This window comes from Phoxinus phoxinus, assembly GCF_949152265.1.
Source record: "Phoxinus phoxinus genome assembly, chromosome: 12".
In the NCBI taxonomy this organism is placed as follows: Eukaryota; Metazoa; Chordata; class Actinopteri; order Cypriniformes; family Leuciscidae; genus Phoxinus; species Phoxinus phoxinus.
In genome coordinates, this window is record NC_136887.1 from 3,196,096 (window position 1) to 3,212,473 (window position 16,378).

Here is a 16,378-nt window from a genome sequence, read left to right on the forward strand (position 1 = left end):
GAGTCATAGAAACATGAGGGTGGTCTCGTTTGACTCAGGGCAGCAAACAGCCAATCATGAATCACATCAACACTTCCTAGCCCCTCCCTAGCAACCATTGTCGAGCAGCTTAGCAACCAAAATTCACAGACTCATAGCTCAGAGCAAGGATGTCGCAGAAACGTGTAATTTGGCACATTTAAAGAGACTGGCAGGCTCTGTAAGAACATACCACACAATGGGGTAAAAGTTGCACCCCTGGGGGGCAGGAGGGGCCCAAAGTTGCCCCAATGAAGTACTATGGTGTAGGACAGCCCATGAAATGGGCTGTCCTACACCATAGTAAGCGATATTCTATTGAACATAACTCTGGATCACATTTGAAGAGGCTGGTAGGCTCTGTAACAACATACCACACAATGGGGTAAAAGTTGCACCCCTGGGGGGCAGGACCGGCCCAAAGTTGCCCCATTCACGTACTATGGTGTAGGACAGCCCATGAAATGGGCTGTCCTACACCATAGAAACCGCATTTGTATTGAACATAACTCTGGATCACAGTGTCATAGAGACAAGGGGGCGGGCTCATTTTACTCAGACGACCAATCAGTCTCTCAGGATCATTGTGAAGCTATCAGGCCACGCCCCTAGCAACCATTTAGAGCACCTTAGCAACAAAATCCATAGACTTCCATTGAAAGACATCAAATGGATATCTCTGGATAGAAGTGTCATAGAAACATGAGGGTTGGCTCGTTTGACTCGGGGCAGAAAACAGCCAATCCCGAATCACCTCAACAATTCCTAGCCCCTCCCTAGCAACCATTGTCGAGTACCTTAGCAACCAAAATCCAGACAGGGATATCTTCCATTCTGAATGTCACAGAGGCATGGGAGTTGGTTTATATCATTCATACTGACAAGCAGCCTTTGGAGTTTCATGATTGGCAGCTGCCAAGCCACTCCCTAGCAACAAAACAGAGTACCCTAGCAACCATTTTGCAAGACCTATATCTCTGCATCAAAACATCGTATGGAGATGGGGGTTGGTTTATACATTCACACTGACTTCGGAGCTTCATGATAGGCAGCTGCCAAGCCACTCCCTAGCAACCAAACAGATTACCCTAGCAACCGTTTTGCAAGGCGTATATCTCTGCATCAGAACATCGTATAGAGATGGGGGTTGGCTCTTTTGACTCATGCTAGCAAACAGGACTTGCTACATGCTACACATGCTAGCAGTGAATAGCTACATGCTAATTTTGATTAGCTAAGTGCTAAATCATGCCAAGAAAATGCTACAAACACCATAGTAACCATCTGTGACAACTACCAACCACCTAGTAACACCATAGCAACTACCCAGAATACCCTAGCAACTGCCTAGCAACGCCCTAGCGACCACAAAAAATACCCTAGCAACTGCCTAGCAACCACCTAGCAACCACCCAGAACACCCTAGCAACCGCCTAGCAACCGCCTAGCAACCACCCAGAACACCCTAGCAACCACCTAGCAACCGCCTAGCAACCACCCAGAACACCCTAGCAACCACCTAGCAACCGCCTAGCAACCACCCAGAACACCCTAGCAACCACCTAGCAACCACCCAGAACTCCCTAGCAACCGCCTAACAACCACCCAGAACACCCTAGCAACCGCCTAGCAACTGCCCAGCAACCGCCCATAACACCCTAGCAACCACCTAGCAACCGCCTAGCAACCACCCAGAACACCCTAGCAACCACCTAGCAACCACCCAGAACTCCCTAGCAACCGCCTAACAACCACCCAGAACACCCTAGCAACCGCCTAGCAACTGCCCAGCAACCGCCCATAACACCCTAGCAACTGCCTAGCAACCATCCAGAACACCCTAGCAACTGCCTAGCAACCATCCAGAACACCCTAGCAACCACCCGGACAACATGAATAAGCCATATCTCAGCAGCAGAACATCGTACAGACATGGTTGTTGGCTCGTACGCAATCATGTATCTCACCCTAGCAACCGGGTCGTGTTTTTTGCCACTGCAAGCACCATTCACATTTTCTTCTGGAAATGTACCTTCTAGTTCTTCTTCTTCTTCTTCTTCCACTTTTTTTTCGTCTCGCTACTCCTCCCGCAGTTTTTGTCACAGACCCATGAATGAGGTGTCAAAACGTGCGTCCTATTTGGGAATGGTGTGCTATGACTTTTATAAGCGATCGGGCGTACGATGTTCGCCCGCCGGGCGAAATAGCAGCGAAAAAAAACGCATAGACTTACATTGAAAAAAACGTAAAACGCCTCATAGCTCAGAGCGAGGATTTCGTAGAAATGTGAAATTTACGACATTTGAAGAGGCTGGCAGGCTCTTTAAGAATATGCCTCACAATGGGGTAAAAGTTGCACCCCTGGGGGGCAGGAGCGGCCCAAAGTTTTCCCATTCATTGTCTATGGCATAGGACGGCCCATGAAATGGGCCGTCCTACACCATAGTAAGCGATTTTGTATTGAACATAACTCTGGATCACAGTGTCATAGAGACAAGGGGGCGGGCTCATTTTACTCAGACGACCAATCAGTCTCTCAGGATCATTGTGAAGCTATCAGGCCACGCCCCTAGCAACCATTTAGAGCACCTTAGCAACAAGTTCCATAGACTTCCATTGAAAGAGATCAAATGGATATCTCTGGATAGAAGAGTCATAGAAACATGAGGGTGGGCTCGTTTGACTCGGGGCAGCAAACAGCCAATCATGAATCACATCAACACTTCCTAGCCCCTCCCTAGCAACCATTGTCGAGCACCTTAGCAACCAAAATTCACAGACTCATAGCTCAGAGCAAGGATGTCGCAGAAACGTGTAATTTGGCACATTTAAAGAGACTGGCAGGCTCTGTAAGAACATACCACACAATGGGGTAAAAGTTGCACCCCTGGGGGGCAGGAGGGGCCCAAAGTTGCCCCAATAAAGTACTATGGTGTAGGACAGCCCATGAAATGGGCTGTCCTACACCATAGTAAGCGATATTCTATTGAACATAACTCTGGATCACATTTGAAGAGGCTGGTAGGCTCTGTAAGAACATACCACACAATGGGGTAAAAGTTGCACCCCTGGGGGGCAGGAGGGGCCCAAAGTTGCCCCAATGAAGTACTATGGTATAGGACAGCCCATGAAATGGGCTGTCCTACACCATAGAAACCGCATTTGTATTGAACATAACTCTGGATCACAGTGTCATAGAGACAAGGGGGCGGGCTCATTTTACTCAGACGACCAATCAGTCTCTCAGGATCATTGTGAAGCTTTCAAGCCACGCCCTAGCAACCATTTAGAGCTCCTTAGCAACAAGCTCCATAGACTTCCATTGAAAGACATCAAAGGGATATCTCAGGATATAAGTGTCATAGAAACATGAGGGTGGGCTCGTTTGACTCGGGGCAGCAAACAGCCAATCCCCAATCACCTCAACACATCCTAGCCCCTCCCTAGCAACCATTGTCGAGCACCTTAGCAACCAAAATCCAAAGAGGGATATCTTCCATTCTGAATGTCACAGAGATGTGGGAGTTGGTTTATATCATTCATACTGACAAGCAGCCTTTGGAGTTTCATGATTGGCAGCTGCAAAGCCACTCCCTAGCAACAAAAGAGAGTACCCTAGCAACCATTTTGCAAGACCTATATCTCTGCATCAAAACATCGTATAGAGATGGGGGTTGGTTTATACATTCACACTGACTTTGGAGCTTCATGATTGGCAAATGCCAAGACACTCCCTAGCAACCAAACAGATTACCCTAGCAACCGTTTTGCAAGGCGTATATCTCTGCATCAGAACATCGTATAGAGATGGGGGTTGGCTCTTTTTACTCATGCTAGCAAACAGGACTTGCTACATGCTACACATGCTAGCAGTGAATAGCTACATGCTAATTTTGATTAGCTAAGTGCTAAATCATGCCACTAAAATGCTACAAACACCATAGTAACCATCTGTGACAACTACCAACCACCTAGTAACACCATAGCAACTACCCAGAATACCCTAGCAACTGCCTAGCAACCACCCAGAACACCCTAGCAACCGCCTAGCAACCGCCTAGCAACCACCCAGAACACCCTAGCAACCGCCTAGCAACCACCCAGAACACCCTAGCAACCGCCTAGCAACCGCCTAGCAACCACCCAGAACACCCTAGCAACCGCCTAGCAACCACCCAGAACTCCCTAGCAACCGCCTAGCAACCACCCATAACACCCTAGCAACCACCCATAACACCCTAGCAACCGCCTAGCAACCACCCAGAACACCCTAGCAACCGCCTAGCAACACCCTAGCAACCACCCAGAACACCTTAGCATCTTCATAGCAAACTCCAAGAACACCCTAGCAACCGGGTCGTGTTTTTTGCCACTGCAAGCACCATTCACATTTTCTTCTGGAAATGTACGTTCTAGTTAATGGTGCTTGCTTTAGCAAGGCATCATTATTGTTATTGCTCATACTTATTATTAATGGTGCTTGCTTTAGCAAGGCATCATTATTGTTATTGCTCATAATTATTATTCTTCTTCTTCTTCTTCCACTTTTTTTTCGTCTCGCTACTCCTCCCGCAGTTTTTGTCACAGACCCATGAATGAGGTGTCAAAACGTGCGGCCTATTTGGGAATGGTGTGCTATGACTTTTATAAGCGGTCGGGCGTACGATGTTCGCCCGCCGGGCGAAATAGCAGCGAAAAAAAACGCATAGACTTACATTGCGAAAAGCACGTAACGCCCCATAGCTCAGAGCGAGGATTTCGTAGAAATGTGAAATTTACGACATTTGAAGAGGCTGGCAGGCTCTTTAAGAATATACCTCACAATGGGGTAAAAGTTGCACCCCTGGGGGGCAGGAGCGGCCCAAAGTTTTCCCATTCATTGTCTATGGCATAGGACGGCCCATGAAATGGGCCGTCCTACACCATAGTAAGCGATTTTGTATTGAACACAACTCTGGATCACAGTGTCATAGAGACAAGGGGGCGGGCTCATTTTACTCAGACGACCAATCAGTCTCTCCGGATCATTGTGAAGCTATCAGGCCACGCCCCTAGCAACCATTTAGAGCACCTTAGCAACAAGTTCCATAGACTTCCATTGAAAGAGATCAAATGGATATCTCTGGATAGAAGAGTCATAGAAACATGAGGGTGGGCTCGTTTGACTCGGGGCAGCAAACAGCCAATCATGAATCACATCAACACTTCCTAGCCCCTCCCTAGCAACCATTGTCGAGCACCTTAGCAACCAAAATTCACAGACTCATAGCTCAGAGCAAGGATGTCGCAGAAACGTGTAATTTGGCACATTTAAAGAGACTGGCAGGCTCTGTAAGAACATACCTCACAATGGGGCAAAAGTTGCACCCCTGGGGGGCAGGAGGGGCCCAAAGTTGCCCCAATGAAGTACTATGGTGTAGGACAGCCCATGAAATGGGCTGTCCTACACCATAGTAAGCGATATTCTATTGAACATAACTCTGGATCACATTTGAAGAGGCTGGTAGGCTCTGTAACAACATACCACACAATGGGGTAAAAGTTGCACCCCTGGGGGGCAGGAGGGGCCCAAAGTTGCCCCAATGAAGTACTATGGTGTAGGACAGCCCATGAAATGGGCTGTCCTACACCATAGAAACCGCATTTGTATTGAACATAACTCTGGATCACAGTGTCATAGAGACAAGGGGGCGGGCTCATTTTACTCAGACGACCAATCAGTCTCTCAGGATCATTGTGAAGCTTTCAAGCCACGCCCTAGCAACCATTTAGAGCTCCTTAGCAACAAGCTCCATAGACTTCCATTGAAAGACACCAAAGGGATATCTCAGGATATAAGTGTCATAGAAACATGAGGGTGAGCTCGTTTGACTCGGGGCAGCAAACAGCCAATCATGAATCACATCAACACTTCCTAGCCCCTCCCTAGCAACCATTGTAGAGCACCTTAGCAACCACAATTCACAGAATCATAGCTCAAAGCAAGGATGTCGCAGAAACATGTAATTTGGCACATTTAAAGAGACTGGCAGGCTCTGTAAGAACATACCACACAATGGGGTAAAAGTTGCACCCCTGGGGGGCAGGAGGGGCCCAAAGTTGCCCCAATGAAGTACTATGGTGTAGGACAGCCCATGAAATGGGCTGTCCTACACCATAGAAACCGCATTTGTATTGAACATAACTCTGGATCACAGTGTCATAGAGACAAGGGGGCGGGCTCATTTTACTCAGACGACCAATCAGTCTCTCAGGATCATTGTGAAGCTTTCAAGCCACGCCCTAGCAACCATTTAGAGCTACTTAGCAACAAGCTCCATAGACTTCCATTGAAAGACATCAAAGGGATATCTCTGGATAGAAGTGTCATAGAAACATGAGGGTGGGCTCGTTTGACTCGGGGCAGCAAACAGCCAATCCCCAATCACCTCAACACATCCTAGCCCCTCCCTAGCAACCATTGTCGAGCACCTTAGCAACCAAAATCCAGACAGGGATATCTTCCATTCTGAATGTCACAGAGGGATGGGAGTTAGTTTATATCATTCATACTGACAAGTAGCCTTTGGAGTTTCATGATTGGCAGCTGCGGAGCCACTCCCTAGCAACAAAACAGAGTACCCTAGCAACCATTTTGCAAGACCTATATCTCTGCATCAAAACATCGTATAGAGATGGGGGTTGGTTTATACATTCACACTGACTTTGGAGCTTCATGATTGGCAGCTGCTAAGCCACTCCCTAGCAACCAAACAGATTACCCTAGCAACCGTTTTGCAAGGCGTATATCTCTGCATCAGAACATCGTATAGAGATGGGGGTTGGCTCTTTTGACTCATGCTAGCAAACAGGACTTGCTACATGCTACACATGCTAGCAGTGAATAGCTACATGCTAATTTTGATTAGCTAAGTGCTAAATCATGCCAAGAAAATGCTACAAACACCATAGTAACCATCTATGACAACTACCAACCACCTAGTAACACCATAGCAACTACCCAGAATACCCTAGCAACTGCCTAGCAACGATCTAGCAACCACCCAGAACACCCTAGCAACTGCCTAGCAACACCCTAGCAACCACCCAGAATACCCTAGCAACCACCTAGCGACCACCCAGAACACCCTAGCAACCGCGTAGCAACCGCCTAGCAACCACCCAGAACACCCTAGCAACTGCCTAGCAACCACCCAGAACACCCTAGCAACCACCTAGCAACCACCCAGAACTCCCTAGCAACCGCCTAGCAACCACCCAGAACACCCTAGCAACTGCCTAGCAACCGCCTAGCAACCACCCAGGACACCCTAGCAACCGCCTAGCAACCACCCAGAACACCCTAGCAACCACCCAGAACACCCTAGCAACCGCCTAGCAACCACCCAGAACACCCTAGCAACCGCCTAGCAACCACCCAGAACACCCTAGCAACCGCCCAGAACACCCTAGCAACCGCCTAGCAACCACCCAGAACACCCTAGCAACCGCCTAGCAACCGCCCAGAACACCATAGCAACCACCTAGCAACCGCCTAGCAACTGCCTAGCAACCACCCGAACAACATGAATAAGCCATATCTCAGCAGCAGAACATCGTACAGACATGGTTGTTGGCTCGTATGAAATCATGTACCACACTCTAGCAACCGAGTGTCGCGTTTTGCCACTGCAAGCACCATTCACATTTTCTTCTGGAAATGTACATTCTAGTTCTTCTTCTTCTTCTTCCACTTTTTTTTCGTCTCGCTACTCCTCCTGCAGTTTTTATCACAGACCCATGAAAGAGGTGTCAAAACGTGCGTCCTATTTGGGAATGGTGTGCTATGACTTTTATAAGCGATCGGGCGTACGATGTTCGCCCGCCGGGCGAAATAGCAGCGAAAAAAAACGCATAGACTTACATTGAAAAAAACGTAAAACGCCTCATAGCTCAGAGCGAGGATTTCGTAGAAATGTGAAATTTACGACATTTGAAGAGGCTGGCAGGCTCTTTAAGAATATACCTCACAATGGGGTAAAAGTTGTACCCCTGGGGGGCAGGAGCGGCCCAAACTTTTCCCATTCATTGTCTATGGCATAGGACGGCCCATGAAATGGGCCGTCCTACACCATAGTAAGCGATTTTGTATTGAACACAACTCTGGATCACAGTGTCATAGAGACAAGGGGGCGGGCTCATTTTACTCAGACGACCAATCAGTCTCTCCGGATCATTGTGAAGCTATCAGGCCACGCCCCTAGCAACCATTTAGAGCACCTTAGCAACAAGTTCCATAGACTTCCATTGAAAGAGATCAAATGGATATCTCTGGATAGAAAAGTCATAGAAACATGAGGGTGGTCTCGTTTGATTTGGGGCAGCAAACAGCCAATCATGAATCACATCAACACTTCCTAGCCCCTCCCTAGCAACCATTGTCGAGCACCTTAGCAACCAAAATTCACAGACTCATAGCTCAGAGCAAGGATGTCGCAGAAACGTGTAATTTGGCACATTTAAAGAGACTGGCAGGCTCTGTAAGAACATACCACACAATGGGGTAAAAGTTGCACCCCTGGGGGGCAGGAGGGGCCCAAAGTTGCCCCAATGAAGTACTATGGTGTAGGACAGCCCATGAAATGGGCTGTCCTACACCATAGTAAGCGATATTCTATTGAACATAACTCTGGATCACATTTGAAGAGGCTGTTAGGCTCTGTAACAACATACCACACAATGGGGTAAAAGTTGCACCCCTGGGGGGCAGGACCGGCCCAAAGTTGCCCCAATAAAGTACTATGGTGTAGGACAGCCCATGAAATGGGCTGTCCTACACCATAGAAACCGCATTTGTATTGAACATAACTCTGGATCACAGTGTCATAGAGACAAGGGGGCGGGCTCATTTTACTCAGACGACCAATCAGTCTCTCAGGATCATTGTGAAGCTTTCAAGCCACGCCCTAGCAACCATTTAGAGCTCCTTAGCAACAAGCTCCATAGACTTCCATTGAAAGACATCAAAGGGATATCTCTGGATAGAAGTGTCATAGAAACATGAGGGTTGGCTCGTTTGACTCGGGGCAGCAAACAGCCAATCCCCAATCACCTCAACACATCCTAGCCACTCCCTAGCAACCATTGTCGAGCACCTTAGCAACCAAAATCCAAAGAGGGATATCTTCCATTCTGAATGTCACAGAGACGTGGGAGTTGGTTTATATCATTCACACTGACAAGCATTCTTTGGAGTTTCATGATTGGCAGCTGCCAAGCCACTCCCTAGCAACAAAAGAGAGTACCCTAGCAACCATTTTGCAAGACCTATATCTCTGCATCAAAACATCGTATAGAGATGGGGGTTGGTTTATACATTCACACTGACTTTGGAGCTTCATGGTTGGCAGCTGCCAAGCCACTCCCTAGCAACCAAACAGATTACCCTAGCAACCGTTTTGCAAGACGTATATCTCTGCATCAGAACATCGGATAGAGATGGGGGTTGGCTCTTTTGACTCATGCTAGCAAACAGGACTTGCTACATGCTACACATGCTAGCAGTGAATAGCTACATGCTAATTTTGATTAGCTAAGTGCTAAATCATGCCAAGAAAATGCTACAAACTCCATAGTAACCATCTGTGACAACTACCAACCACCTAGTAACACCATAGCAACTACCCAGAATACCCTAGCAACCGCCTAGCAACCACCCAGAACACCCTAGCAACCGCCTAGCAACCATCTAGCAACCGCCTAGCAACCACCCAGAACACCCTAGCAACCACCTAGCAACCACCCAGAACACCCTAGCAACCGCCTAGCAACCGCCTAGCAACCACCCAGAACACCCTAGCAACTGCCTAGCAACCACCCAGAACACCCTAGCAACCACCTAGCAACCACCCAGAACACCCTAGCAACCGCCTAGCAACCACCCAGAACACCCTAGCAACCACCCAGAACACCCTAGCAACCGCCTAGCAACCACCCAGAACACCCTAGCAACCACCCAGAACACCCTAGCAACCGCCTAGAAACCGCCTAGCAACCACCCAGAACACCCTAGCAACTGCCTAGCAACCACCCAGAACACCCTAGTAACCACCCAATACACCCTAGCAACCAACCGAACAACATGAATAAGCCATATCTCAGCAGCAGAACATCGTACAGACATGGTTGTTGGCTCGTATGCAATCATGTACCACACTCTAGCAACCGGGTCGTGTTTTTTGCCACTGCAAGCACCATTCACATTTTCTTCTGGAAATGTACGTTCTAGTTCTTCTTCTTCTTCTTCCACTTTTTTTTCGTCTCGCTACTCCTCCCGCAGTTTTTGTCACAGACCCATGAATGAGGTGTCAAAACGTGCGTCCTATTTGGGAATGGTGTGCTATGACTTTTATAAGCGATCGGGCGTACGATGTTCGCCCGCCGGGCGAAATAGCAGCGAAAAAAAACGCATAGACTTACATTGAAAAAAACGTAAAACGCCTCATAGCTCAGAGCGAGGATTTCGTAGAAATGTGAAATTTACGACATTTGAAGAGGCTGGCAGGCTCTTTAAGAATATGCCTCACAATGGGGTAAAAGTTGCACCCCTGGGGGGCAGGAGCGGCCCAAAGTTTTCCCATTCATTGTCTATGGCATAGGACGGCCCATGAAATGGGCCGTCCTACACCATAGTAAGCGATTTTGTATTGAACATAACTCTGGATCACAGTGTCATAGAGACAAGGGGGCGGGCTCATTTTACTCAGACGACCAATCAGTCTCTCAGGATCATTGTGAAGCTATCAGGCCACGCCCCTAGCAACCATTTAGAGCACCTTAGCAACAAGTTCCATAGACTTCCATTGAAAGAGATCAAATGGATATCTCTGGATAGAAGAGTCATAGAAACATGAGGGTGGGCTCGTTTGACTCGGGGCAGCAAACAGCCAATCATGAATCACATCAACACTTCCTAGCCCCTCCCTAGCAACCATTGTCGAGCACCTTAGCAACCAAAATTCACAGACTCATAGCTCAGAGCAAGGATGTCGCAGAAACGTGTAATTTGGCACATTTAAAGAGACTGGCAGGCTCTGTAAGAACATACCACACAATGGGGTAAAAGTTGCACCCCTGGGGGGCAGGAGGGGCCCAAAGTTGCCCCAATAAAGTACTATGGTGTAGGACAGCCCATGAAATGGGCTGTCCTACACCATAGTAAGCGATATTCTACTGAACATAACTCTGGATCACATTTGAAGAGGCTGGTAGGCTCTGTAAGAACATACCACACAATGGGGTAAAAGTTACACCCCTGGGGGGCAGGAGGGGCCCAAAGTTGCCCCAATAAAGTACTATGGTGTAGGACAGCCCATGAAATGGGCTGTCCTACACCATAGAAACCGCATTTGTATTGAACATAACTCTGGATCACTTTTGAAGAGGCTGTTAGGCTCTGTAACAACATACCACACAATGGGGTAAAAGTTGCACCCCTGGGGGGCAGGACCGGCCCAAAGTTGCCCCATTCACGTACTATGGTGTAGGACAGCCCATGAAATGGGCTGTCCTACACCATAGAAACCGCATTTGTATTGAACATAACTCTGGATCACAGTGTCATAGAGACAAGGGGGCGGGCTCATTTTACTCAGACGACCAATCAGTCTCTCAGGATCATTGTGAAGCTTTCAAGCCACGCCCTAGCAACAATTTAGAACTCCTTAGCAACAAGCTCCATAGACTTCCATTGAAAGACATCAAAGGGATATCTCAGGATAGAAGTGTCATAGAAACATGAGGGTGGGCTCGTTTGACTCGGGGCAGCAAACAGCCAATCCTCAATCACCTCAACACATCCTAGCCCCTCCCTAGCAACCATTCTCGAGCACCTTAGCAACCAAAATCCAAAGAGGGATATCTTCCATTCTGAATGTCACAGAGACGTGGGAGTTGGTTTATATCATTCATACTGACAAGCAGCCTTTGGAGTTTCATGATTGGCAGCTGCCAAGCCACTCCCTAGCAACAAAAGAGAGTACCCTAGCAACCATTTTGCAAGACCTATATCTCTGCATCAAAACATCGTATAGAGATGGGGGTTGGTTTATACATTCACACTGACTTTGGAGCTTCATGATTGGCAGCTGCCAAGCCTGTCCCTAGCAACCAAACAGATTACCCTAGCAACTGTTTTGCAAGGCGTATATCTCTGCATCAGAACATCGTATAGAGATGGGGGTTGGCTCTTTTGACTCATGCTAGCAAACAGGACTTGCTACATGCTACACATGCTAGCAGTGAATAGCTACATGCTAATATTGATTAGCTAAGTGCTAAATCATGCCAATAAAATGCTACAAACACCGTAGTAACCATCTGTGACAACTACCAACCACCTAGTAACACCATAGCAACTACCCAGAATACCCTAGCAACTGCCTAGCAACGCCCTAGCAACCACAAAAAATACCCTAGCAACCGCCTAGCAACGCCCTAGCAACCACCCAGAACACCCTAGCAACTGCCTAGCAACACCCTAGCAACCACCCAGAACACCCTAGCAACTGCCTAGCAACCACCCAGAACACCCTAGCAACCGCCTAGCAACCACCCAGAACACCCTAGCAACCGCCTAGCAACCGCCTAGCAACCACCCAGAACACCCTAGCAACCGCCTAGCAACCACCCAGAACACCCTAGCAACCGCCTAGCAACCACCCAGAACACCCTAGCAACCGCCTAGCAACCACCCAGAACACCCTAGCAACCGCCTAGCAACCACCCAGAACTCCCTAGCAACCGCCTAGCAACCAGCCATAACACCCTAGCAACCACCCAGAACACCCTAGCAACCGCCTAGCAACCACCCAGAACACCCTAGCAACCGCCTAGAAACACCCTAGCAACCACCCAGAACACCCTAGCAACCACCCAGAACACCTTAGCATCTTCATAGCAAACTCCAAGAACACCCTAGCAACCGGGTCGTGTTTTTTGCCACTGCAAGCACCATTCACATTTTCTTCTGGAAATGTACGTTCTAGTTTTTTTTGTTATCTGGAAAATAGTCTATATTCATATTTTTCACTTGGGTGTTTTTATGATGTTTTTTTTATACAGTGCTAGTGGGACATTACAGAAAAACATTGACAGCCTCCCCATCATTGGGCTTGAAGAGGCTGTCCTGGACATTTATGACCGCGAGGAGACGGTTCAAGAGCCAGACCTTTCGGAAGATTTTCATCATCCAACAACAGACATTCCCACCTTCCCTACCTTTGCTCGAGTCGATGCTGAAACCGACCTCATTAACCAGCCTGCAAGCATAGCTTTCCACAAAAACCTTATCCAACTGGTCTGTTTTCTGAAACTGCCAATCAACAAATGTTTTTACATTGACCAGAGCACGGGAGTGGAATGTGATGGGCTCCCACCTTTTCAGGTCAACTTGCAACCACGAGGCACTGCAGCTGTTCTGGAATGGGTGAATTTACATTATCAGTTGTAACTAGTCATAGTATCAAATTATTTGTAATAGAGAACAGCTGTCAATAGAACCTAAGAAAAAAATTGGAGCATTTTTTATAAAACATTTCTGTTCTCTTCTCTACACAGTATTGCCCACATGGACATAAACTGTGGATGTGGAACAGCCAGCCATTACTAAAGCATAACATGCAAGGGGGAGACTTCATGTTATCCACAAACATTCTTCTGTCTGGCAACAATTATTCCAAGATCGCCCTCCTCTTCCAGTTTATGAACATGAAAATGGTGGCATCCAACACTTTCTACGCTATACAGTCTGCCTACTGTATAGATCCAATAAAGGAGTTTTGGGAGGAGAAGAGGAAGGCCATTATCGAAAAATTAGGCTCAAAAGACAGTGTTGTTGCCCTTGGTAAGTACTAAACTCTGTTGATTAACAAGGCCTCAGATGTTTGAAACGACGGTGTCAAGTAATTTACTACAATTTATAACTAATTAAACCTTAATAATACATGATCAGCTTCAGTTTAGACAATAAACTGAAAACAGTCAGAGTTTGGTGCAGGTTTACAAGGTTATTTATTTCTTTTCTAGCTGATGGAAGGATGGACTCTCCAGGTAAGTCACAAAGGTTTGTGACTTGTCAGTACTGTTGAATTTATTTGATTTACTGACTTTTTTTTTACCATCAAAGGTCACTCTGCCCAGTACTGCACATATACTACTATGGAGCAGGACACAATGGACATCATCAGTATTGTCACTGTGGACAAGAGGCAGACTGACCGTAAGAGTGTGGCCATGGAGAAGTATGCTTTCATAAAGACCTTTGATAGACTCATGGGGGAGCTAAACATCAAAGAAATAGAAACCGATGCCCACGTGCAGATTGCTTCCCTAATGCGTAAGAATGAAATCATGATTTTGTTTTAATATTTGAGTGAGAATTTGTTTTTGTTTTTCATGTGTGTTTGGTTGTTGCTCATCAGATCCAGAAAAAGGGAGATAGGGTGTAAGGACCAGGGTGTAGTCCATTCCTTGGACATCTGCCATGCAGCTAAGAATCTGACCAAGAGACTACATGCGGTAAGACAAAAATACAGTTGGTATTATTTGGTTTATTTCATTGAGTAGTACAGGGTGGGCCATTTCTATGGATACACCATAATAACATGGGAATGGTTGGTGATATTAAAGTCCTGTTTGTGGCACATCAGTATATGTGACCCATCCCCACCCATCTTGAGGAGTTTGCCCCCTCACATATACTAATGTGCCACAAACAGGACTTTAATATCACCAACCATTCCCATGTTATTACGGTGTATCCATAGAAAACACCTAAAAACACTTTTTGACTTTTCTCCACAGGCTGGGATGATATCTGGTCAGTCACAAATACTTGTTTGGCTGAAGGATGTTGTCAACCACTTTTGGTTTTCTTGTCAGAAAGCAGGCAACCGGGAGGAGTTCATGGTTAATATGACAGATAAAAATACATACAATAATCAGATGAAACTTGATCATTTTAAATTTGACTCTTATAATTTGGGTGTCCTATATGCTATATGCTATGTCCGGCCTATGATGTTGTATTTTAACTTGACATGCATTATGACTATGATTTACTCTACTTTATTATTCAGTGTATCTGGCGAGGTGTACTGCACCATGTTTGTGGAGAGCACGAGTGGGCCCTCGGCAGATGCCTCCATGCACCTATGGATGAGGAAACCGCAAACAAAGTCGTCATACCACCTGGCTCTGCTGCACATGAGGCTTTGTCACAAATTGTGCTAAACAGGAGGTGGCTGAAGGATGTGGAGAAGTTTCTTACGTTTCGGTAAGAGTGCTAAAAGTTCTTATACTTGCTAAAATATGTTCTATCTTCAACAACAAACTTCGCAAAATAACTAAAACCACAAAATAATTGCAATGTTTTATTATTTGTACATTAGGGGTGAGAGAAAAAATCTTAAATAATAATAATCTTAAATAGGCTACTGAAAGCATTGTTTGTTTATGTTTCAATGCTCATCTTTATTATTTGCTACTTGTATGTTTTGAAGTTATAATAGTTTTAAAATTCTTAGCATACAACTGTTTTTTTTTTTTACTGTTTTTTTTTCAATTAAAAAAAAAAAGTACTTAATTACCTATGCAAACTAATGAATTAATAGGGAGGGGAGGGGAGGAGTAGATAAAGAATCATTCTGGAATTGGATCGGATCGTGAGGTGACTAAAGATTTCCACCCCTAACATTACATACTGTGAATCGTTTTTTATAATCGAAAATCGATTTTGAATCGAATCTTGAGCCTAAAAATCGATATCGAATTGTGGCATTTTCTGAATCGTGCACCCCTATTGTACATACAGCCATAGCTCTTGCACTGGATATTTTCTGAAGATGATCTTTGGAGAATATAATGCTTTCTCTTTGTCCTGTAGGTCAACTTCTGAGTTGGAATCCTTCCAGAATCATATCCTTATGTATGCAGGCAAACGGTTTTCCTTTTCGCCTCCTGTTTATGAGGCTAGGACTTTTCTAGCAGCCTTGGACTACAATCATCATAACCACCGACCAGTGCATATAAACATGAAAGGCAATGTTTCGTAAGTCGCTATTGTAAATTAATGATATTTGTATGTCCTGTAAAATGTGCTTATGTTTTCTTCTTGTTTATTTGTTTCTTTCTTTTTTGTTTTTAATATTGTTTTACAATATTTATTATTCTGTCATATGTTGTTTTGCAGACAAAAACGAGTCTATAGCAAGAAGTCAAAGCGCTACCGTGTCTACACAGTGAAGGAGCAAAAAGACTACAGTTACATCCCTCAACTGCAGACTAAAATATTACAGAGTCGACTTAATTCAGCAGGGGGACT

The 16,378-nt window shown here is 46.1% G+C and overlaps 1 protein-coding gene across 1 annotated transcript in view; it reads left to right on the forward strand.

Annotated features, from left to right (window-relative positions):
* Window positions 1–14,553, forward strand: part of LOC307008035 (uncharacterized protein) — a 126,349-nt gene extending 111,796 nt beyond the window's left edge. Inside the window, exons 5-9 of the mRNA XM_079630589.1 lie at window positions 13,120–13,483; window positions 13,615–13,900; window positions 14,083–14,106; window positions 14,183–14,392; window positions 14,478–14,553. Coding sequence (XP_079486715.1) covers window positions 13,120–13,483; window positions 13,615–13,900; window positions 14,083–14,106; window positions 14,183–14,392; window positions 14,478–14,497 — 904 coding nt within the window. The 3' untranslated portion in view covers window positions 14,498–14,553. The remainder of the gene's footprint in view (window positions 1–13,119; window positions 13,484–13,614; window positions 13,901–14,082; window positions 14,107–14,182; window positions 14,393–14,477) is intronic.
* Window positions 14,554–16,378: the final 1,825 nt, after the last annotated feature.